This window comes from Callospermophilus lateralis, chromosome 1 (genome assembly GCF_048772815.1).
Source record: "Callospermophilus lateralis isolate mCalLat2 chromosome 1, mCalLat2.hap1, whole genome shotgun sequence".
Lineage (NCBI taxonomy): Eukaryota > Metazoa > Chordata > Mammalia > Rodentia > Sciuridae > Callospermophilus > Callospermophilus lateralis.
The window spans coordinates 213,047,350-213,071,570 of record NC_135305.1 but is presented as its reverse complement, the minus strand read 5'-3'; the positions used below and the strand labels follow the sequence as shown (position 1 = coordinate 213,071,570).

The following is a 24,221-nucleotide window of genomic DNA, read 5'->3' as shown; positions in this document are numbered from 1 at the left end:
AGGAGGTAATTGATGGCTACTAGTCAAGCAGAGGAACTTTCCATACTTAGAAAGCAATAGAGGAAAAGAGTCTGCAATATGCCTGGCTGATAGATTTCACCAAAGTTTATATAACACCAAAGTTTATATATCATTTCCCCCAAAATTTGAATACCTAAGTAAAAGAAATGGTAAACAGCAAACTTAGAAAAAATCTCCAATTTTTTCCTTCAAAAGAATGACAGAAAGCAATGACAACAACTTTCATACAAGCAAACATTTTGCATAAACAACTTGGAATTGCAGAGGAAGGAAAAAACAACCCACCCCAAAATATATTCAATTTCAGCAGAAGAAAAAGGAGACATAAGATAAAGTTCCTTTGGTTCTTTTGACCTATCGAAACTTCTTTTCATGTGAATGCCAAGTATGAGAGAAGATATTGTGCAATGTATGTCTCAAAAACTGTTGTTGTAAGATAGTATTTGTAAGCTAAGCAGTAGTCAGATACTAGAAATGAATACGGAAAACAGGCTCAAATATACTCCATGTTAAAAATTAAAGAAATAATACCCTCACTTCACTGCACTTCTCCCCCAACCTGATACTCCCTTATACTTCTTTATTGACAATCTCCTTGGCTATGGTCTAATTCTATGGGATTGCTTCCTACCACTTATTCATGATCCTCACGCCACTGGACTTCTATGCTCACTACATAATTGTCCACAGGATCTATGCACAGCAGAGTCTAAAAGACACTTATCTTGTTAACACAGTGAATGAACTGAAATTAGTCCAGTAAGGAAACAGAGTCTCTGAGTTCTTGGATGAGCTGGCTTGGTTCTCAAGTGACCTCTGGTCCATTTTATCAGGTTCCATCCTTGCTGACCCTTTCCTACAGTACCTGTCAGTGTCTCAGGCTCACCTGGATGGATTGTCTAGAGAGAAGAACTCGGTGGAAGTCTGGATTCCTCCCTGGTTGGTTGGTGATGGAGACGGACAAGCAGTAGAAGGAGTGAAGCCCTGGTCCCCTAAACAGACCTCAGACACCAAAAGAACCACCTGGTTCTGTCCAGTGCCTCTCTGAGGGACAGCATCCCAGGCTCTATTTATAGCTCCCTATCTCTTCTCATGAAGTACATGCAGTTCCTCTTGTTAACCCCAACCCCTGAGTAGTACCTGATGTCCCTGTGGGATATTGGTCTGAGCAGAAAAAAAAGATTCCTGATTGTTCTCTGTTACCAAGACACAAGAATAGAAATTGGCTCAATCTGGTCTTTATTACTCTTTGTCCATGAATTTCCCTTCCATCTAGAAGTCTAACCTCCTTACACTTTTGCCCAATCCTTACTTAAATTCTCTCTAAAGTCTGAGTTACCTGAATTTGCTAGATTCCTCAGAACTCCTAATCACTGCCTTGTAAAGGGGACACTGCTCCTGACATCTTTTAAAAATTGCTATTCCCCCTTCATAGAAGGAGAGAACTGTGTTTGCTTTTTAAATAAAATTTGTGATAAGTAGCTACAACTCCTGGCTTCATGGTGGTTTTGACACAGCATATAGAAGTTTCATTCTTGAAGCAAAAAATTTTTCATAGATTCCTTCATTTATGAAACTTTTGGCAATTATAAGAGATATTTTATATTTTTATTCACCTGGGATTGATGATAGAATATTACAAGAGTAATCTCTTTTAATTTCTACACGTACATTATAAGAAGTCAGTACTATTAGGGACCCACTTTACTTTTGCAGAAATGAGCTCAGAGAAGTTAAGCGATCTGCCTAAAGTTACAACTTGAGTTAAGAATGAGCTTGACTCAGAATGTTCCTGTTCTGCTCCAGGGCAGTGGTCCTCCACCAGGGTGAGGTCTCCTGGAGACACTGGTGATGTCCAGAGAAAGTTTGGGTCTGTAAACTGAGGAGTTGTTGCTGCACCTGGAGTTGGATGAACTGTACTTTGTCCAAAGAGATAGGGAGCTATAAATACAGCCTAGGTGTTCAAAATTCAATGTTATTAATTGTAGTCACTATGTTGTGCAGTAGATCTCATGAATGTATTCCTCCTATCTCATGGAAATATGTATTCTTTGATAGCATTTTCTCAAATTTCCCTCCCCTAAACCACATCATCCCTGGTCACTAGCATTTGAATCTTTAGTTCCATGAAATTGAAATTAATTTCTCTTAACATCATGACCTCTAGTCCCATCTATTTTGTTGCACAGGACAGGACTTCATCTATTTTTATGACTGAATCCTGTTCCATTGTGTACATGTGCTGTATTTTCTTTATTCATTCATTGGTTGATAGGTACTTAGGTAGATTCCATGTCTTGGCTGTTTTGAATAATGAATGCTGTGACAAATATAGAAGTGCAGATGTCTCTTTGAGATATTCACTTTTTTGCATGAATACTGTTGTGGTTTAGATATGAGGTGTGTCCCAGAAGCTGATGTGTTAAACAGCACAGACATTCAGAGGTGAAATGGTTTGGTTATGAGGGCCTTGACCTAATCAGTGTTTTCATCCACTGATAGGGATTTACTGGGTGGTAACTGTGGGCAGGTAGGGTGTGGCTGGAAGCATGAGGTCACTGGGGTCATGACTTTGGGATTTATATTTTGGCCATGATGAGTGGAGCTCTCTCTGCTTCCTGAGTGCCATGCCCTGAGCTGCTTTCCTTCTCTAAACCCTTGTGCCATGGTGTTCTGCCTCATCTCAGGACCAGAGCAACAGAGTCAGCCATCTGTGTACTGAGACCTTGGAAAACATGATCCCCAAGTCAACTTTCCCTCCTCTATGTGTTCCTTGTCAGGTCTTTTGATCACAGCAGTGAAAAGGCTGACTAGAACCAATACTAGTGGCGGGATTTCCAGATCATCACATGGTGGTTACTGAGCACAGAGTGTGGTCCAGTGTCAGAGTCAAGGACAGGCCTTCCAAGGCCTTCTCCACTCTGAAGGCCTCCACCACCTCAGTTCTGGTGGTCAGATATGGACTCAGTAGCTCAGCTTCTGCCTAAACAAGTTGACACTTTCCAGCTGAGTCTCATAGAAGCAGGGAGTAGAATAGTAGTCACAGGAGCCTGGGAAGTGAGAGGGGGAAATGTGGATCACCAGGTACCAGGTTACAGTTTCATGCATGGTGTCTGTTTTGCTATTCAGTCACACAGTAGGGCAACTCTAGTTACCAATAATGTATTGCATATTTTAAACTACCCATAGGGAGTGTTTCAATAATTGCAGCACAATAACTTTTTAAATAAATAAATTACAAATATTTGAGGTGATGGACTTGCTACTTACCCCAATAGGAACATTACAGAATGTTTATATGTAATGAAACTTCACATCTCACCCCCATAAATACCTACAATTAGTGTTTTTGAACAATTATTGTGTTGATAAAAATTAAACATAAACTCCAATTTGTCTTCTCAGTATGAAATGTCATAGAAATGTCTTTTCATATTCTGTGTAGTAATGTACAAATTTTGTCAGCCTTTGTGTATTTCCCCTTCATGGGTTCTCATTGTTTTTCTTTTCTTTGCTCTTATTTTTTCCCATATGGATGATCCTTGTATAGGTGTCTTGGAATCAAAAACATATGATTACTTTTGTTGTTGAGAAATTTTTATTTTTTTAAAATTATTTGTGTTCTTCCTCAAGGAGATATGATTGAAGATGGAATGCCTAAGAATGTTCCCAGGACCCAGGCAGGCAACACAGAGCCTGATTCCACCACCCTATGCAATGTTGGACTCATGGGCGCCATGTCTGACCTGCTAATGGTGGCTCCAAGTAGGCCCAGGAAAGATTGTTAGATTCTTTTCTACTATTTTACACTCTTAGCAAATCAATGCAGCTGATGGTTCTTGACGCATTAAGTGATTTCTCCCACTCTTCTCATCCTCCTTGTTGCAAATCCAAAACACACAATTAATAAACATTTGATGCTTGAAGGAGTGTGAAATGCCTCACCTGTTTTCCATTTCACAGTTGGTTGTCACTCTTGTGTTGTCTACAGGAAGACTGCACCACCCCACCCACTACCTGGGTCTAGACAGTGCCTCACATGATAGGAACACATGTCTTTGTGCCTTTTGAGTTGGACAACATGATGATCGATTTGGGATATGAAATTTATTGCCTGGAGGAATTCCTCAAGAATTGAGTGTTTCTGAGAAGGTGTTTCCAGAGAAGAGCCGTGTGTGGGTCAATGGGTGGGTGAGGACCACCCACCCTGAGTGTGTGTAGTAGGGGGAACCTCCATTGTCAAGGGGGTCGATGTGACAGAATGGAGAACAAGGGGAAACTCTCGCTGGGTTTTCCTTCTTGAGCAGGGCATGTTCTCTCCTTCTGCTACCCCCAGATGTCAGACTCTAATTTTTTCAGTCTTTGAACTATGGGACCTGCACCATCAGCCCTGGGGGTCTTGTTAGTCTTTATTTGGACCAGGGGCTGCACCGCTGACCTCCATGGCTCTTCAGCTTTCACCTTCTTTGATAGAGTCACTAGATTGTCTTTTCTGGCCCCCAGTTCACAGAGAGTCATGGAAATACTCAGCCTTCGTGATTTTGTGGGTCAATCTTCTGTCTATATCTGCATCTCTAACTATCATCCTGTGAGTCCCTCTCTTGTCTAGTCTTTGTTATTTTTCTCTGGCAACCCTGACTAACAAAACACCTTCTTTAGTTGATAGAACATGTGCTGATACGAATTGCTTAGAGATTAAGAAGTTGCAAAAAAATAAAGAAAAAGAAAAAATAAGAAGTTGTAAGAGGCTTATGAGATTCTACTGCTTCTCCTTTCTTCCCTTGTTAGGAGAATGGGCACTTCTCACTTAAGGGCTATTTCTGTGGCCACATTCCCAGACTGATGCTACCTGTGGAGCAAAGAACACACGACAGGGCAACGTGCCCTGAAGCCCCATGCAATGTCCCTGGGACTCCTCTTTCTTCATATGAAAGCATGGGAATTTGAGGCACTGTTTGTTATGAGAGAAAACATGAACCATACCACCCTTTTATTGTGTTAAAAAATATTTAATTGTTTACTACCAACCAGCTGGACACTGCAGTTACAAGCTTGTTCTAGTCTACATCGCTGGGTGTCACGCAAATGTGAATTAAAAATTAACTGTGAAGATGGGTAGAGGAGGTGTATAATCAGTACTAAGTTTCCTACAGCACAGTCTGGTGACTATTGTCCTCGAAATCCTAACATATATTTATGTACAACTAGAAGTGAGCGGCTTGGGGACTCCAAACACATGTTAATTACCCTGACTTGTTCAGTACATAATATATACATGTATTGAAATATCAGACCACACGTAATATGTACAACTTTAATATTTTAGTCAAAACTTAGAAACTTTGAAGGAGATTAAAATATTAAATGCTCTGAAAATCAAGTACATACTGAATACATGTACTAAATCACACACTCTATCCCATAAATGTGTAGAATTAAAGTTATAATTTATTTAAAAAGTTAAAGATTAAGGCTTTGACTACATTTTTTAAATGCAATCATGGTCACTGTCTTCTGTTCTCTAATGATTCATTTAAAAGCCTATAAAATGCAATTAATACTAATTATTGGTGTTGCCAACTGGTTGAGGGTTCTTTTATTCAATTTGGAGAGAAATGACAGAGGCAAAAAGCAGCTCTCTTAGTGTTAGCAGCTCTGAGCTTTGAACACCAGCAGCTCTCAGGTAGAAAATCCCCTCACTGCTCCCTAGTGGCTTGAGGTAGCAGCTCTTGGCAGTTCAAAGGAGTTCTACATTGCTTACTGGCTACTATTAGCTGCTCTTAGTGTCATTAGCTAGTTGGAGTGTGAGCAGTCTTTAGTGCCCCCCCTTACAGCAAACTTCTTTTTTTTACTTTACTTGAGACAGATATAATGAGTGAGCAAAATGAGCCATCTGAAAGAAGCTCTATTAGAACCTATGCTGCAGCATAAGGGGAAGGAATACATGGACTGACCCAGTAATGCTAGAGGAAGGTCAGTTGTATAGATAAAAAAGGTCAGGCTCATGCATAGGCACAGTGTGCAGCTGGCTCAACCCAGATTTTCTGCTATAGGTGGGGAAGGCAGTTCTCTGGATTGGAGTGAGGAGAGGTGAAGCAGCTGAAAATGGGAGGAGTCATCCAGAGAGGCTGTAGAGAGAGACATCTGAAAGGGTCAGTGGTGGGACATCCCAAACTGCCCTAGTCTGTTGGGGTGTTGTGGGATGTCAGATGTAGCCAAGGTTGTCACGAAGGCAGCCTGAGCCAAAGTGACAGCTCAGTTGTACCAGAACAGCCAGACATGTGGGAGGGGCCTGGCCCCTGATCAGCAAAACAATAATGTGTATGTAAAATGCAGGATCACAGAAACAGCAGAAACACACCTTCTCAGGGAAGGTCAGTGATTTCTCTTTTGGCTCCTGTATACAGTTGCTCCTCCTATTAACCATCATAAATTGCAAATACCATAGGTGTTATGGTTTGGATGTGAGGTGTCCCCCAAAAGCTCACCTGTGAGACAGTGCAAGAAGGTTCAGAGGAGAAATGATTGGTTGGTAAGAGTCTTAACCGAATCAGCGATTTAATCCCCTGATATTGATTAACTGAGTGGTAACGGAAGTGGTGGGGTGTGGAAGGAGGAGGTGGGAATTGGGGGCGTGGCTTTGGGTATATATTTGTATCTGACAAGTGGAGTCTCTCTCTGCTTCCTGGTCACCATGTGAGCTCCTTCCCTCTGCCACATGCTCCATGATAATGTTCAGCCTCACCTCCAGGGCCAAGGAATGGAGCTGGCCTTCTATGGACCAAGATCTCTGAAACCATGAGCCCTTAAGTAAACTCTTCCTCCTCTACAATTAGTTAGAGCAGTAAAATAGCTGAATAAAACAATAAGTCACACAAGGATTTACACACCCAACCCACCAGACATCATGGCTGAGTATGCTGTAGGGGATCTGTGTCCGTCATGATGACCATGTGTCTGAATGGCTGCTACTTGGCTCGGGGCCACAAAGTGCTGGCCTGGGAAAAGGTAAAAATTCAAAATTTAACGAAACATTTCTACTCAATGCCATCACATTCCCATCAACCTTCAGTGAAAAGAAAAGTAAGTTGAGGAACCATCTCTATTACTTTCTGAGCTCAAATGGTTCTTGTGATCCAAAGTACTAATCCATGGAATGAAAGACAATTTTAAAAAAGGAAAAAACTGGACTTCATCAAAATTGTATAAATTTTCTCATCAAAAAGACCCTGCAAATTAAGCGGAAAAGGAGTTATCTTATTAATAAAAGATAGATATATGTGTCTTATAAAGAAATTACATCCTCTTATAAATTGCTTTTGTGGAGTGTGTGTCTGCCTATTAAGGTGAGAGCAGGTTTCAGAAAAGCAGGACCTGGATTTAATATATTCCCCAAGTCACTTTGTACTCCAGAGGTCAGAACATCAGGAACCAATATATACATGTAGAGAAACTTCAAGTCATACCTCTTAACTGTGTGTAATCTGTGTTGTAAAAATGCAATAAAAATTTAAAAAGCAGTCAATGAAATCAATATTGAATGACACAGAAACAAATTCTCTTCTAATATTTCATATAAAAATGTTCATCTTTTTGTTCTTTGTGAATTTCCTTTTTTGAATCTGTGCAGTATTATTCCCTACACACTTTTTCCTAAATGAATATTCCATCTGACCTATGCATGGTGGTCTATGCCTCTAATCCCAGTGGTTTGGGGGGGCTGAGGCAGGAGATCACAGTTCAAAGCCAGCCACTTGCAACTCAACTCAGTGAGACCCTGAGAAATAAATAAACCGGGATTACATTTCAATCCACACAGATACCTTGTCAATCAACTTAATAAAAGGCCAAGGCAGGACACCTGGACAGAAGCTCCTGGCATCTTGAACCTGCAGCAAGTGGGAGGCTGCTTTGTTCTTCATTCTCCTCTGATACCAGCTCATGTCACCCTCTCCTTGCTCCTGGGGAATTTGAACATTTGTATTAGGCACCTTCTTCAGGGCTTTTGCACTTGCTGTACCTCCAGCCAGTCACAGGCTTCTGAAGATGGTGGCTCCTATCCTGTCTTCCTGGAGGTCTCTTTTCAAATGCCACTTATTGGCCTGTCTTGCCTGGACACCTGTACAAAATCACACTCCCTCTTGACCTTCTCATTCACAGTTGCTTTTTGCCCTTAATAGTAACTGTCACCATTTGGCTTGCCACATGATGATTTCTTCCCCTCCTTATTTGTGCTTGTATTATTTCTCCTATTGAGGTGTTAGGAATACTTGCTTTTTAGTCTTGGCCCATGATTCAGTAGATATTGCCTGGAACATGATCACCACTGAATTAAACTTCTTAAATTCATAAAATAAATTCAAAATTGAATACATAATCTGTTGAGTAAAGGTGAGGGTAGGACTGGGATTCTAAATCAGAGAGCTTAAAAATTCGTGGTGCTGATGAAAAACATGCCTCCACACCTTGACATTAAAAAAATAACTCACCCAATACAATTTTTATTGTAAACATTAATGTGCAGGTGAGTGAACTGCGTGTACATTTACTGTACCTTTATTTTCATTTCATCTTTTACGTCCTAAATTCTCTTCAGTCCTCATAAGCAAAGGACGACTTGAGAAATAACGTGAACCCTGCCCTGTTGAGCCTTGGCAAGGAGTGCAAGGGATTTCCCCTACAACCATTTCCCCATCTGCTTTCTTACCTGGAATGGAAACTCACAGTGAATCACATATGTTTGGTTATACAATAGAAATCATGCTAGAAGAGAGATCAGTAGAGTAGAATAGCACATGAGGGAAGGTAGAGGGGAGGGAAAAGGAAGGTACTGGGAATAAACTTGATTGGATCATGTTCCATGCATATCTGAATGTGTCCTAACATATCCCAGTATCATGTATGATTTTAGTGCCCAAGAAAAATAAGAAGTACCTATACACACTGGAATATTACCCAGCCTTCAGAAAGAAGAGATAGCTCTCATGTATAACAATGTGAAAGCACACACTGGGGACATTCTGCAGAGAAATAAGCAGGCCAGAAAGACCAACACTGCATGATGTCACTTAGGTGTGGAAACTAAAGGGGTCAACCTTGTAGAAAAAGAGCAGAAAGGGGGTTCCTGAGGGAGTCTTTGGGGAGAACTTCCACTCGGGGTGTAATGGGGTTAAGTCTCTGGAAGGCGGAAGAGGGCATGAGATGGAGTAACAGGATGAACTCTCCTGACTTTAACCCTGTCTCTTGGGAATAGAGAATCTGCTGGAAAAAGAAATATCCTTTGCTGTCACAGAAGCAGAGTGTGGCATAGAGACCCTGATTAGCTGACAGGCAAGGAGGAGGGAGAGCAGAGGGAGGTTGAATAGTGGGTCAGAGAGGAGAAAATTCTAGTCTTCTAGAGCAAGCAAGGTGATGATAGTTTATAATTGTTCACTATGTATTTTCTAAAACACTAGAAGGGAGAAGTTGAAACATGCTCAACAGAAGAAATGGTAAAGGTAAGAGGAACTCTATTGGCCAATTATCCCAAGTGGGTTAGCACACATTTTATGTATACATTGAATTACCACATTGTGCTTCATAAATATGTACAATTATTACATGACAATTAAAATGTCAAAAGAAAGCAAACTTTGGTCAATATACCAGTCGTTCTCATAAATAAATGCTAAATCTCTGTGCAACACATTTACCAGAGCCTTACCCATTTTGAAGGAAGAAAAATCAGAAATATCCAGCTTCTTGTCTCACCTAGCATGAAGACAGCTGAGAATACTTGCAAAGAACAGAGTCCAGGTAACAAAAGACATGAAACAAATCTTTAAAAGACACAGTTTACCAAAACTCAGAGCATGAGAACTAACTCACAATCAGTAGAAAGTTGAACAACCCTGAAAAGTCTTTGGGAAAGTACCTGTGGGTGCCGTGACCTTCCCATCAATGACTTTGCTCTGTGTGTCTACACTCACCGACATCTTTCAAGGTAATGGAATCAAAACATGTCAGAAAAAGCACAGGTTGGAGAAAAAGAAGCTCAAGAGTATGTAGAGGTAGGACTCCATGAGTGGAGCAGGCATTGGGATACTCTATCAGTTACCTCTGCCACAAGGACTACTCTCACTGGTTTGCAGTGAATAATATTCATATAATAGCTCATCAGGAAAAAAAATAGGAAAATTAAAAACCAATGAGGGAGCTGTGTTTAACTCACTGATAGGTATGTGTCAGGATGGAGCCTGAACCTGCTGAGAGTTCCCTCTGTCACTGAGCTACATCCCAGCCACTGGCAGAGTTCACCACACAAAGCACATCACTGTTCACAATTCCCCATAGATACATGTATATGAACATTTTTAAAAAGGCAAACAGGAAGTGGGTAGGAAAAAAAACATTATTTTTTGAAGCCTTGCAATCAAAACCTGGAATAAAAACTGCCCAAATTCACTTTACTAAAGGAAGGAAAGGTCTTATACAGAAAATTGGAATATGGAAATTAGCGGATGAGAAAATGTACAAGTACATTCAGTGTTTCAAGTGAGGAAATACTGGCTGAGTGAGGTTCTTCAGAGCCCTCATTTCAACTGTTCAATTCATATTTTCCTATGAATATCTGGCATGAAAGATGATGTGATGGAATGACTGGCTCACAAATCACTGCTGCAAGGTTGCCACCATTCCTAGTCTGGATCATTCTCACCAACAAGGAAACCCACCCCACAGAGCAATGACATAAAATGGCCATGAATTGGTTCAAGACAAAAGAGCACCACAGCCTCACACAGCATCATGGCTGAGCCCCAGAATCACAATGCAGAGACTCTCAGAAGCAGGTTCTCAGGAGAAAGTACCGATGAACCCTTGGAGCATAAACCCAGAAAGAAGACAAAGAAATGGAACTGAGAACATCAGGGATGGATGCACGCATGTTGGGCAAGAAATAAGGAAAAAAACCTGGAGCCCTAGAGAACATATTTAGAACACCTAAGAAAATAAATCAAAGCAATGCAGATTATTTAAATAATTAAAATTGCAATATTTAATATATGTGATCCAAGAAGGAGAGCCAAAATAGACAGGGAATACAGGACAGGAAATCATGACCCAATTTTGAGTCTGTCAAGTGATCACACTGTCACCCGAATGTCTGCAAGGTTGTCAGTTAAACTTCAATAAAACAGGGATGGAGAAGGATCACAGCTACATGAAAGCCTCCACCATCAACGGAAGTGGAAGTAGAAGGCAGTTTCTGCTGCTAGGTGGCCTTTGGCCCCTTGCTGGCTACACATCTGACTTCCACTTCATTGGACAAATATTTACTGAGCATAAATTACTTACCAAGAACCATACTGGGCCCTGGGACTGTAGCTTAGTGGAAGAGCACTTGGCTAGCACGTGTGGGACACAGGGTTCAATCCTGAGCACCACATAAAAAAGTAAATGGATAAACCTGGGGGTGGTGGTGCAGGCCTGTAACTCCAGCCACTGGGAGGCTGAGGCATGAGGATCACAGTTCAAAGCCAGCCTCAGCAAAAGTGAGGTCCTGAGCAACTCAGCGAGATGCTGCCTCTAAATAAAATAAAAAATAGGATTGGGATTGTGGTCAGTGGTCGAGTGCCCCTGGGTTCAATCCTGAGTACCAAAACAAACAATCATAAAACTAAAACAAATCAAATGAAGGCATGTAGTCCATCTACAACTACAATAAATAAATGAATAAATAAATAGGAACCATACTAGGCATTGTAGTTGGAAAGGTGGATAAGGTACAGCTTGGATATTCTATGAGTCCATATTTTGGATGAGTCCATAAATTCAATAATATTGATTTGACCAAAAGGAAGAGATTCATATAAAAGGAGAAAATCTTTGAGTTAAGTTTATTTACATAACTTCAGAAATGTAAATGAGATGCCAGACAATATTTTTACAATAGCATAGTTACACACCCCATCACTGCTGAGCATATATGGCTGACACAGAAGATTTGATTCATAAATAAGCACACAACAGGCCCAGGCATGGAGGCATATGCCTGCAATCCCACCTACACAGGAGGCTGAGGCAGGAGGTTTGCAAGTTCAAGGCCAGTATGGGCAGTTTAGTGAGAGCTGGTCTCCAAAAAAAAAGGGATAGGGGATGTTGTTCCATGGAGCAGCATTGTCCTAGCACATGTCAACCCCTGGGTTCCATCACTAGGACAGAAAAAAAAATAAAGAAATCTAGGAAGATAAGCACAGCACATTCTTGCTCACCTGTTCAGCTAACAAAAAGATTTCATAAACGTAGTTGCCAGGAGTTACAAAGGGTAGGGGGGACAGTGGGATAGAGGGAGGCCCAAGAAGGAGGATAAAATCCAGTTACACAGGAGAAGAATGATCTAATGTTCCACATAACAGTGGGGTGACAATAGCTCACAATAATTTAGTACACAATTTACAAAAAGCTAAAGGAAAAGAGTCCACATCTTGACAATAAAACAAAACAATGAAGTTAAGAAGAGGGAAATGTTAATGATCCTCTTTTTATCATTATTCATGGGCACGTGTAATGATCATGACAGAGTACCTCATCAATATGTGCCATTATTCCCAATCAATAAGATACATACATAAATGAAAAAACCAAATCACTATTGCTGATGACAGAAAATGTGCAGTTGAGTTCATACAAAGTTAAAATGACTGTGTAGTTAGTAAAAAAAAGGTGGTACACTATAGAACATATTGAGCAATTACTAGGGTGGGAAAACCCCGAAGGAAGATGCAAAGAATGAGTTGCCTTGAAATGCACCAAGCACAGGTAGCCACAGCTGGATGGAAGGGGTGAGGTCTCCAGTCCCCAATATGGTGCACACTGTGACTCAGAGGAGATGTGCGTTGATCCTTTCACTGAGAGGCACCATCTTGCTGAGGACTCTCCCCAGGGCCACCTTGATGTCCCTGTTCCTCAGACTGTAGATGAAAGGGTTCAGCATGGGGGTGACCATGGTGTACATCACTGAGGCCATCAGAGCTATCCTAGATGACAGTGTGGCTACAGAACTTAGGTAGACCCCAAGGCCAGTGCCATAGAACAAGGAGACCACCAGGAGGTGAGACCCACAGGTGGAGAAGGCTTTGTACTTGCCCCTGTCTGATGAGATCCTCAGGATGGAGGAGAAAATCTGAGAGTAAGAGAAGAGGATGCCAGTGAGAGGGAAGACACCCAGAATGATGGTCACAGTGTACACCACTATGTTGTTGATGAGTGTGTCAGAGCAGGCGAGCTTCAGGATTTCAGGAAGATCACAGAAAAAGTGAGGGATTTCTATTTTGGTGCAAAAGGACAGCCTCAAGATGGTCAAGGTCCCAGGCAGGGCACCCAGGACACTGAGGAACCAGGACCCCAGAGCCATGAGCAGACAGAGCCATGGGCTCATGTTGTCCACATAGTGCAGGGGGTGACAGATGGCCACAAAGCGGTCATAGGCCATCACTGTCAGGAGCAAGTTGTCCTGGCATCCAAACAAAACAAAAAAATAAATCTGTGAGATGCAGCTGGAAAAGGTGATCCCTTTGCTGTGAGTCTGGATGTTCCTGAGAGCCTTGGGGATGGTGGTGGAGGTGAAGCCAATGTCAGCCAGGGACAGGTTGGAGAGGAAGAAGTACATGGGCGTGTGCAGGTGGGAGTCTGAGATGACAGCCAGGATGATGAGCAGGTTGCCCAGCACAGTGACCAGGTACATGGCCAGAAGCAGGCCAAAGAAGAGGGACTGCAGGTCAGGGTCGTCTGTGAATCCCAGGAGGATGAAGTTGCCTGTTTGGTTTCCTCTTTCCATGGTGCTGGTGTGTTTTCCCAGGAGGAAGAGAAGGAACTCCAAATTCACTCCAAATAGGGATTCCCCAGGATGAACCCAATGTCTATTATTGACACCTTGGGAACTCAAGGAATCATTTGTTTTGTCTTATCATCGGGTCTCTTTGCTGACAAATTGTAGCTATCATTGTTACTTGATGAAACTGGCTCTAGATCATTGGTTCCCCAATGGGCATCACCTAGAAACTTGCTGGAAATGTGCATATTCTCTTCCACTTTGTGTTTAACAAGCCCCCTGGGGATTCGGAGGCTCACAGCCATAGGAGGACCCTGGCTGCAGTGCCTGAGCCTCCCTAAGCATCCTCCCTCCCCAGCATCCCTGCTGGCTGCTCTGGGGTGTTCTGCCACAGGCACATGGGATGAGAGCACCCTAGCTCCAGGCAGGTCTGTGAGGCATTGGAGGCTTGTTGTTTTACTGTGCTGCTTTTCTGGAATTTCTAGGTGTGTATCCAACCATTGGTGGCCCTTCTGCTAACACACATAAAAAGCATTGCTATCATTAAGCCTTGTTTCCATTTCCTCTGAATTACCACTTTTTTTTTTATAAATCCAACCAACAAGGGTTTTTCTAAATAAAGAAATCCTAGTGTTTCAAAATAGAAATGTGAATTTATGGATATTTTCCATCATCTGATTCTCATCACATCCAATTATTCCACCACACGGAAATGGCTCTTCAAATCCTGCCCATTCTTTCTCATTTTTTTGTCTTTATGGCAAATACAGTTTGGATTAATTTTAATTTTATATTTCCTTCTCTTAAGATGCAAATGGCCTCTATCAGTTTTTATAAATTCAGGTATAATCTTTTCACATTCTTATAAATAAATGATTAAAAATGACCATTTATCAGGTTGTGAGATCTTTGGCCCCATGTTAAAAAAGTGCATCTCTCTTCATAATGGAGTAGGAGTACGGCAATTCATTAGTATTTTTTCTACTGTAATTTTATTCCTTTTTCCAGATTATACTCAAAGGTGAATTTAAGAATGACTAAGCTCTGTTGGGAGAACATTGTGGCTGGAAACAAATGACATTATACTATGTTCAGATTAGTATTGCAAGAACAGGAATTGACCTCCAGATATTTCAATTCTTTTATTCGCAAACTTTTCTTCTAAAGAAAATTAGATTATGTCCATTCCTTATTTATAATATTGAGGGTAGTTTTGATTTAACATTGTTAAGAATGATTATTCCCCACATTATATCTCCACCATTGCTATTATATGCAGAGATCTCTTTATTTTTCTTCATCAATGAAGTGTCATACAATTTCTTGGCATTTTAGAATTAATTTTATGATGTTTTCTAAAAGTCTCCTTTGACTAAGTGATGTTAATTTGTAACATGTTATCTCTTATTTCAGTTTCATTATTTTGTTTCCCAAATCCAGATCCTTGTAAAGGTTTTTTTTTTTTGTAAGATATGAAATTCTTCTATTTTTTCCTTTCTTTTAAGGGCATAACCCTAGAGTTTTGTCTTCTAATATGATGCTCATTCTCATATTCAAGTGTTCATATTCAATATGTAATTTTAATTTCATTAACATGTATTTTTTAAAATTCCTAGATTATTTAGAGAGACTATTTAAAGACATCAATAAATGTGTCATGGTTAATTAACTATTTTGAAAACATAATCTTAAATACAATCTGTATATCCTCAAATAAATTTCAAATATTTGATGTGGAACAATAAACTATAACAGCTAACTTAAGAAATCATAAGTATATACATAATATAAATTTATACAGGGACATACATTACCATTAAAATGGAAGCATTTCTGAGTTAATTTTTTTTGGTACAAGTAAGAAAAGTAAAGTTCAGTGATTGGATTGAAAACATCTGAAGAAGAAAAAGTGACATGCAGATAGTTAGGACATAAAAATAACCTGGTTAGTTAAAGTTAGTATCTTAGATTTATAAAGTCTTGGTGATAAATTATAGAAAGACTAATGCATTTCTTAGAAAAGGGCAGATAATATTAAAGATTCTTGAAAGGGAATGTACAAAGAGCATTAAATGCTTGAGATTTTCATTCTTACCATTAATCTATGAAAGGGGAATGTATATAAGATGCCATATTCTCTAAGAAGTAGTTGCTAAAAACAGTAACTGCAAAATTCCACCATGAGAAAGAGAAGTAACAGTTCAGACACAGCTATGAGTGGTGGACACTTGGTCAGGCATCAGTGCTCTTCAAGGTCCAGGTGAAGCCTCTCATTCCTGGCAGAGCTCAGCTGTGGGTGAGAGGATCAAGGGGCATATTTACTATTTCCAGGCCTGGGAGGTTGAATTCTCATGAATGCTCATTAAATTAATTGTCGCAGTGTTGTCTATTCTCTGAGCAATTGAGTTTCTGTGAATGAGGATCCAATACTAGAAAGGTAATTGTGCATGATGCTAGTTTTGCATCCCTGGGACCATCTTGTTTTCCAGCTAAGTCTATCCTTCCCCTGGGGCTGTTGCCTCATGATGTCATTTTGTCCCTGGACTTGACCTCTACTGATGATTGTCCTTCCCCATGAGTATTTCCTCAAATGTGAGATGGAGCCCCTTGGTCTCTCCCAGGCATGAGCAGGCAGTATCCAAGACCATGTGAGTCCTGCACCTCAAGTGGGAGCTGTGCACAAGACACATCCAACTCTTACAGTGACCTTGCTCTTCCAATGACCTTGCCCAATGACCTCACCAATGCTTGTATATTAACTTTTCAAGTTCAGTGCAGACAAAATTCCATGCATCTGGTTAGGGAAGTGCATTGAGTGGTGGTTGGCTGGTCAGGAAGGAGTCTGTAGGGAGCTGCATGTGTTTCTATACATGCTGGTTGCATGGTCCTCGGTACTCCAGTGCAGAGAGTATGGACCATCTTTAACAATTCACAAGGCACTGACCTTTACATCCCTAATCAAACATTTCTATCTGCATTAAAATTTTTTATTAAAAACCCAATTCTAACCATTGAATTATTTTTTTAAAAAACAATCTTTTTTGTAGTGGTCGTTTTTTAATTTTTTTAAAACTTTATTTTACTTATTTATTTTTATGTGGTGCTGAGGATCGAACCCAGGGCCTTGCACTTGTGAGGCAAGCACTCTACTGCTGAGTCATAACCCAGACCCATTGAATTACTTTTTAAAATTTTTTTGTCTTTTGCTTTTCCATGTGCGCATGTTTTTATGTAAATATAAAATATAAAACTTAAAATATAACAATCATTTTCTTATATTTCTTTTTTTTTTGGTTTACAAGTTTATTTTCTTTCATCTATACTAGATCTTCAGTGACTACAGAATTCTGGAGAAACCATGTAGATTTCAAGAAAAAACATGACACTCTTTTGAAGTTATACTAAGTTTCTACAATTGTCTATATGATTACTTGATGTTATAACTAGTTAAAAAGATTTAGTATTCTTTTGCTATGTGAAAGGCAGCAGCTATTATAACTTCTTCTTTCAGTAAATCAATAAAATAAAAATTCATATAATGTGATCAGTAAAATATTATGCCCCAAATCAAAAGCCTCTTGGTCTATTGATCATCTATTTATCTTAACAAGGACCTGGTCATTCAGCAGATAATTAAAGGAATCAATGGAACTGAACTTAGATAACCTAGGGCTTTGTTCCTTGGGAAAATATAATTCTTTAAATAGCATAATTCAAGAATTAAGAAATAATAAATATTATGCATTAATATTAAAATTTTACATGATTTTGCACTAATAATTTGTGACACACCTTCTTTACATCTTTAAATAGGATATTAGGATAAATATGGCTACTGATTTTATGATTTAAATACCAGTTGAATATGTGCCTCCATATATGCATTTTGAAGTCTGTTTCCCTAAGTGGTACAAAATTTCTACCAGAGAATTCAAATTCCTTGGTGAATGTGTGTTTTGTTTTGCTTTGTTTTTTATACTTAATTTTTATTTGCTGTTTTTAGATATACATGACAGTAGGGTGTATTTTGACCTATTATACATGCATTTTAAACACAATTCCTGAAAGTCATAACAGGAGGGCAGGCAGCATTCCTGTGGAGTGACTATGTTTAGCATGAAGGAGCAGGCAATGGGGTGAAGACTTCTCACCATAGGGGAGACCTACCACAGCAATTGAAAAGAAAATCAATGGAGAGCTTCACAGAGTACCATGTGCAGTGACCCCTGCTTGGGAACAAGATGGACAAGTGTTTTCATTGTCCATGGATCAGGAAAGCTTGCTCTAGGGAGAACTCACATGTGCTTATTTTAGCAAGGTCCTGAGCATTGTGACACACAGTCCCCCTTCTCCCTTCTGATGTTGTAGATCATAGGGCCAAATCTGTGGCTCCACCTTAGCAGCTGGGTAAGGACTTACGATCTATCTCTGTCATGTGTGCACATGATTTGGGATAAAGAATTAAGATATGAATCAGGGCAGGAGGCAGGAACTTCTCAGGTAGACTCTTAGGTGACTGGGGCAGATGTGGCTTTTATTGCTGGTGATCCTGGGTTTTGAGGGGAGGAATCACTGGACACCCTTCTATTTTGTGAATGTCTCTCAGGCATCAAGGTGGTGTAGCAGGAGACCCCAGCCTTCACTAGCTCACCTAAGCCAGGCAGAGTCTATTATCTATAAAGCAGGAAAGCCCAAGGAGGACCCAAGGGCCCATTAAGAAATGTGAGACACATCAGTAAATCAGAAAAAATAATGAACACCAATGTGAAAATGTGCCCATCTCCACTGGGTTCAAAGGAAGTGAAATGGAAATACAGTTTCACCCTGCATGGCGACGTTTTCCACAACAACTAACCACACACGGGAGGGTCGCCTCTCCTGACATTGTCAGTCCCAGTGACGCTGTAGCCATCGCACTTCCTGTAAGAGCCCTCAGTGCTGTCTGCACAAAGATGAGACTGACTAACAACACATTTCTCAGAACACAGCACCACTGTTAAGGGATGCGGGACTGAATGATGGGCGAGTCAATAAACCTTTTCTCTAGGGCTTGGTTTATTTCTAAGGCTGCAGTGTCCAGAGACAGAACTGTGTTCACTGGGAAATGGAATTCTGGAAGTGAACATTTAGGTCAAAGGACTCCCATTTCCTCTAAGGCTTAACTCTTATTTTATAAAAAATTTCACTTGAAAGAACTAAGATCACACCTATGCAAGAATCCTCATTTAGTCAGCCCTGGGATTTAGTCTCATCACCACATCTGTGACCTTTAGCAAATGACCTGGCTGCTATAAGCTCTTACTTCCTTATCTGAACACAGGAGAAAGTGCTTCTGATTGCATGCTATGGTTTGGGTGTGGTTGAAGTGTGTCTTCCTAAGCTTCATATGTTGGAACCTTGGTCCTCAGTGTGGCGGTGTTGGCCAGGGGCAGAGTGGTTAACAGGTGGAGTGCAGTGCAGGGCAACTGGGTCATTGGGGTTGTTGCCCTTAGGAGTTATTAGTGCAGTTCTACTGTTACCCTGGTTCTATAAAAGGGCAAGATTCCCCTCCAGGCTCTATGACTTCCATCTTCCCATGTGATCTCTATTTTTGTGCATGTGCTTTGGCTATGACTTCTACTATAATGATACAAATAGAGAGTCACTTGAAATCTAGGGCTGTACTATTAGGACTTTCATCTTCTGAAACCAGGATCTATATCATCGTCTCTATCGTATAAAGTACCCAGCCTCAGGTCCTTTGTTATAATAATGGAAAATTGACTCATACATCCCCTAAAGGACTTACTGTAAAAAAGTAATGTGACGATGTGTATAAAACAGTGAAATAATTGCTGGAACATCCTGAGTGTTGTTATTATTAATATCAATATCACCAAATTCTAATTTCTTTTCTAGCTCAAAATCTAATACTAAACTTTTATGATTGTATGTTTTTGTCCAGATTCTACTTGATATTTAACCTCCAACTTATCTGATTTTCTTTCCATGACAAAGATTTACTGAATATCAATTTTTTTATGGAGAACTCCATTAGGCATCTTGGATGCAAAAGAGGATAAAATATCATTCAAAGAATCCACATTATAGTGAGTAGGAAAATCCAAGAGTTGACTGGTGTGATTGAAAGGAAAATGTGTCAGATCAAGAGCAGGAACACTGTGAGTTAGTTTTATCTTCTCCATCTCAGAAGACATCTCTGTAAATGAGTATGCAGTCGGGGCAACATTTCCAAATTTTTATAGGTGTACATCCCTTCACTTCTGTGGTTATGCAAAGGTGTAACATTTAATGAGAAAACTATAAATATAACATATTCTTGATATATTTATAGTTAACATAATATAGTTAATATAACATAGAAAATGATGAAGTCGATTCCACAGGAGTGGAGAGCTGAGTAGATGTTGCAAGTGGTTAGGAAGGAGAAAAAGGAGGGGCTGGGGGGTGGTTGAATAATGGGATCCCAGGTACAACTACACAGAGACAATAACTTCTAACGTTCTATAGCATTGTAGGGTGACTATTGTCCAAAGATTATATATATATATATATATATATATATATATATATATATATATATATATATATATAACAAAGAATAAGAGGAGCTCAATGTTTCCCAACTCAAACAATTTTGAAATATTTAAGGAGATGGAAAAAATCATAGATTTGATCATACACATTAGTTATGTTTGTTAAATTATCACACTATACTCATAAATATGCCAATTGTTATTTGTCAATAAAAATTCAAAACAACTTCCTAGGCGTTAGTGCACATAACTGAAGAAATGTCACATTATATTACAAAATGTTAAGATTATGAGTTAGAAAGTGAAAAGAGTGTTCTAATATGTAAATTTATGAATAGTTACTACAGCCAGAAAGACCCTATAGGAAGACCCAAGGAAAAACTTAAAATTAAAAGCAGAAGTAGAGTAAGTATTGGATGAAGGGGTCCAGGGTCTCTGGTCTTCAGAATCATGCACAACGTTGAGCAAGAGGTTCATGCAAAAGACCCTTAGTTGAGAGGCACCATCTTGCTGAGGACTCTCCCCAGGGCCACCTTGATGTCCCTGTTCCTGAGACTGTAGATGAAAGGGTTCAGCATGGGGGTGAGCATGGTGTAGAGCACTGAGGCCATGAGACTCATCCTAGAGGATGGTGCAGCAGCAGAACTGAGGTAGACCCCAAGGCCAGTGCCATAGAACAAGGAGACCACCAGGAGGTGAGACCCACAGGTGGAGAAGGCTTTGTACTTCCCCTCAGCTGATGAGATCCTCAGGATGGAGGAGAAAATCTGAGAATAGGAGAGGAGGATGCCACTTAGAGGGAAGACACCCAGGACAATGGTAACAGTGTAGACCACTATGTTGTTGATGAGTGTGTCGGAGCAGGCGAGCTTCAGAACCTCAGGAAGATCACAGAAAAAGTGAGGGATTTTCAATTTTGTGCAAAAGGACAGCCTCAAGACGGTCAAGGTCTCTGGCAGGGAGCCCAGGACACTGACCAACCAGGACCCCAGAGCCATGAGCAGACAGAGCTGTGACTTCATGATGACCACATAGTGCAGGGGGTGACAGATGGCCAAGAAGCGGTCATAGGCCATCACTGTCAGGAGCAAATTATCCTGGCATCCAAACAAAACAAAAAAATACACCTGTGAGATGCAGCCTACAAAGGTGATCCCTTTGCTGTGAGTGTGGATGTTCCTGAGAGCCTTGGGGATGGTGGTGGAGGTGAAGCCAATGTCAGCCAGGGACAGGTTGGAGAGGAAGAAGTACATGGGCGTGTGCAGGTGGGAGTCTGAGATGGTGGCCAGGATGATGAGCAGGTTCCCCAGCACAGTGACCAGGTACATGGCCAGAAGCAGTCCAAAGAGGAGGGACTGCAGGTCAGGGTCGTCTGTGAATCCCAGGAGGACGAAGTTGTCAGCTTCTGTTTGGTTTTCTCTTTCCATGGGGTTTATGAGTTTCCAGAGAAGGAGGGAGAACAGGAACTCAAAGTTTTCTCCCAATAGGTGTTCTGCAGGATTACCCCACTGTCTTTTATTTGGATCCAGGAAATTTAAGAAAGTATGCATTTAGTCTAATCATTGAAATTTTTTTGATAAGAAACTGTAGTTACCATTGCAATCTGCAACAAAATAAAATAAAACAAAGGAAAACAAGCTGAAAGTTGGTGATCTCCAAAGGTGCTCTGTGGGACAACCACCTCAGCCTCATGGGAACTCCCTAGGTATGTGCATTTCCACGTCTGAATCACCTGGACCTGACACCCTGGTGTGGAGCTGCCATCTGCACTTTAACAAGTCTCTCTGCACAGTGATGTGTTTGCTCTTTTGTGGACCACAGCTCCAGCATCTGCTGCTTCCCTCCACAGTCCTCCCTTCCCCAGCATCCTGGTGACCACAGCTCCAGCATCTGCTGGGTCCCTCCACAGTCCTCCCTTCCCCAGCATCCTGGTGACCACAGCTCCAGCATCTGCTGCGTCCCTCCACAGTCCTCCCTTCCCCAGCATCCTGGTGACCACAGCTCCAGCATCTGCTGCGTCCCTCCACAGTCCTCCCTTCCCCAGCATCCTGGTGACCACAGCTCCAGTATCTGCTGCATCCCTCCACAGTCCTCCCTTCCCCACCATCCTGGTGGCTGCTCTGGTGTGTTCTGCCCAACCGTGTGGAAATGGGAAGTCCCTAACTCTAGACAGATTTAGCGACCATCAGAAGGCTCTTTGGTGCTGTCTTCCTGTAATGTCCACACTTCACGTCCTCTGGACCTTGGGCACTCCTTGTGCTAAAAAATGTGGAAATCTATTAGTTTATAGATTTCCCTTTAATTACTACTTTCTCTGTGTAAATCCAACCACCATGGAATTTCTAAATATAGAAATCCTAGCATTTCTAAATGGAAGGATGAATCTTATGCACATTTTGCATCATCTGATTCTTAACATATTAAAATATTGCACCAAGCTGGGGCTGTAGCTCAGCGGTAGAGCACTTACCTAGCATGTGTGAGACACTGGATTCAATTCTTAGCACAACATACAATTAAATAAAATAAAGGTCCATGGACAAATAAAAAAAATATCACAACAAAATATCACCCTGGAAATGGCCTTTAAGACATGCTTGCTTTGTATATTTATGTTTATATACTGTGTTATATGTTCCAATTACTTCTTATTAAGAGTGTTTTAGAGTTTGAAAGTTTTAATGTCATCAAGAACATCATGCACCTACATTATCTCTCTGCTGTTGTTTTGGTAATCTTAAAGCTTTAGATTTTTCTGTATTAAAAAGTGTCTTGTTCCTAAAATGTTAAAATTTACCTTAATAGTTTGCCAAAAATTTATCCACATTCTTCAATTATTATTCTCCAAATAATAATAATTTACGACAGCTATGTCTTTTCTAGATCTTCTGTTATTGGCTCTAAATTCAAAAAAATGTTATAATTTGTGGGGAGAATAGAGTAACAATGTAACAATTAATTTAATGAGCATTCCTCTTTTTAGGGGATAACCCTAAAAATGATGGTAAAGTAATGTTCCCTGTCATATTATCATTTTTCATATTGAATATATAAATGTAAAAATCACTATCATTTTTTAAATTTCTGGGTGCTTTGGAGAGGGTATTTGTAAAGGCACAAATAAGTTTTTAATGACTGTTTAACTTTTTAGAAAATACAATGTTAAATCCATCTCCAAATTATTAAATAACTTTTTTTAACTTCAGAAGACATCTTAAACATTAGATGTGGAACAAGAGACTACACCAAATATCTGAGGACAACATAAATGTCTCATCTGAACTTATCCCTGGAGACATCTAACCTTTGTAGAGTTACTTTCTAAACATGAGGTCTATTGTAGACATAAGGAAAGTAAAGACCAGCAATTGCATCTATAACCTAAAAATTGTGAATGAGAAAATATGTTGCAAGAATAATTTGTGGAACTGACAAAAGTTAATATCCTCGATCTGTAAGGCCTTAATTATAAGTCATGGAAAATGTCGTGCTTTTGCTGGGAAAAGGCCAGACAGTATTACAGAGGTGTAAAGGAAAATGTAAAAGGGGTAATAAGTGTTTGAAATGTTTGATGAAGGAGAACAAAGGCACTCGTGGTGGTTCCAGGAAAAGGACTCTTGACAGATAGTGGAAAGGAGAGAAGTGGACCCACGCTGGGAGGGAGAGAAGCAGAGAGACAGGAGCTGAGCACACAGACGGCTCTAAGTGGGGGCCCCACCTCACTGCAATGTCCCCACTTGGGCCACCAAGTCTCCTTCTGTGAGCCCTGTGCTGCCTCCTACCTGCTCCCACACCAGCAGTCCCGGGAGGTGGTGAGCTCCTGCTCTTCCTTCTCTGGGTGATGAGGGTCAGCT

At 40.5% G+C, this 24,221-nt stretch overlaps 2 protein-coding genes across 2 annotated transcripts; both read right to left on the bottom strand.

Annotated features, from left to right (window-relative positions):
- Nucleotides 1-12,880: 12,880 nt before the first annotated feature.
- LOC143642125 (olfactory receptor 7C2-like) lies at nucleotides 12,881-13,837 on the bottom strand. The gene has a single exon (XM_077110252.1). The coding sequence runs from the start codon at nucleotides 13,835-13,837 to the stop codon at nucleotides 12,881-12,883; it is 957 nt and encodes a 318-aa protein (XP_076966367.1).
- A 7,018-nt stretch (nucleotides 13,838-20,855) lies between these two features.
- LOC143642124 (olfactory receptor 7C2-like) lies at nucleotides 20,856-21,794 on the bottom strand. Its single transcript, XM_077110251.1, has one exon. It carries the CDS (start codon nucleotides 21,792-21,794, stop codon nucleotides 20,856-20,858), a length of 939 nt encoding a protein of 312 aa, XP_076966366.1.
- Nucleotides 21,795-24,221: the final 2,427 nt, after the last annotated feature.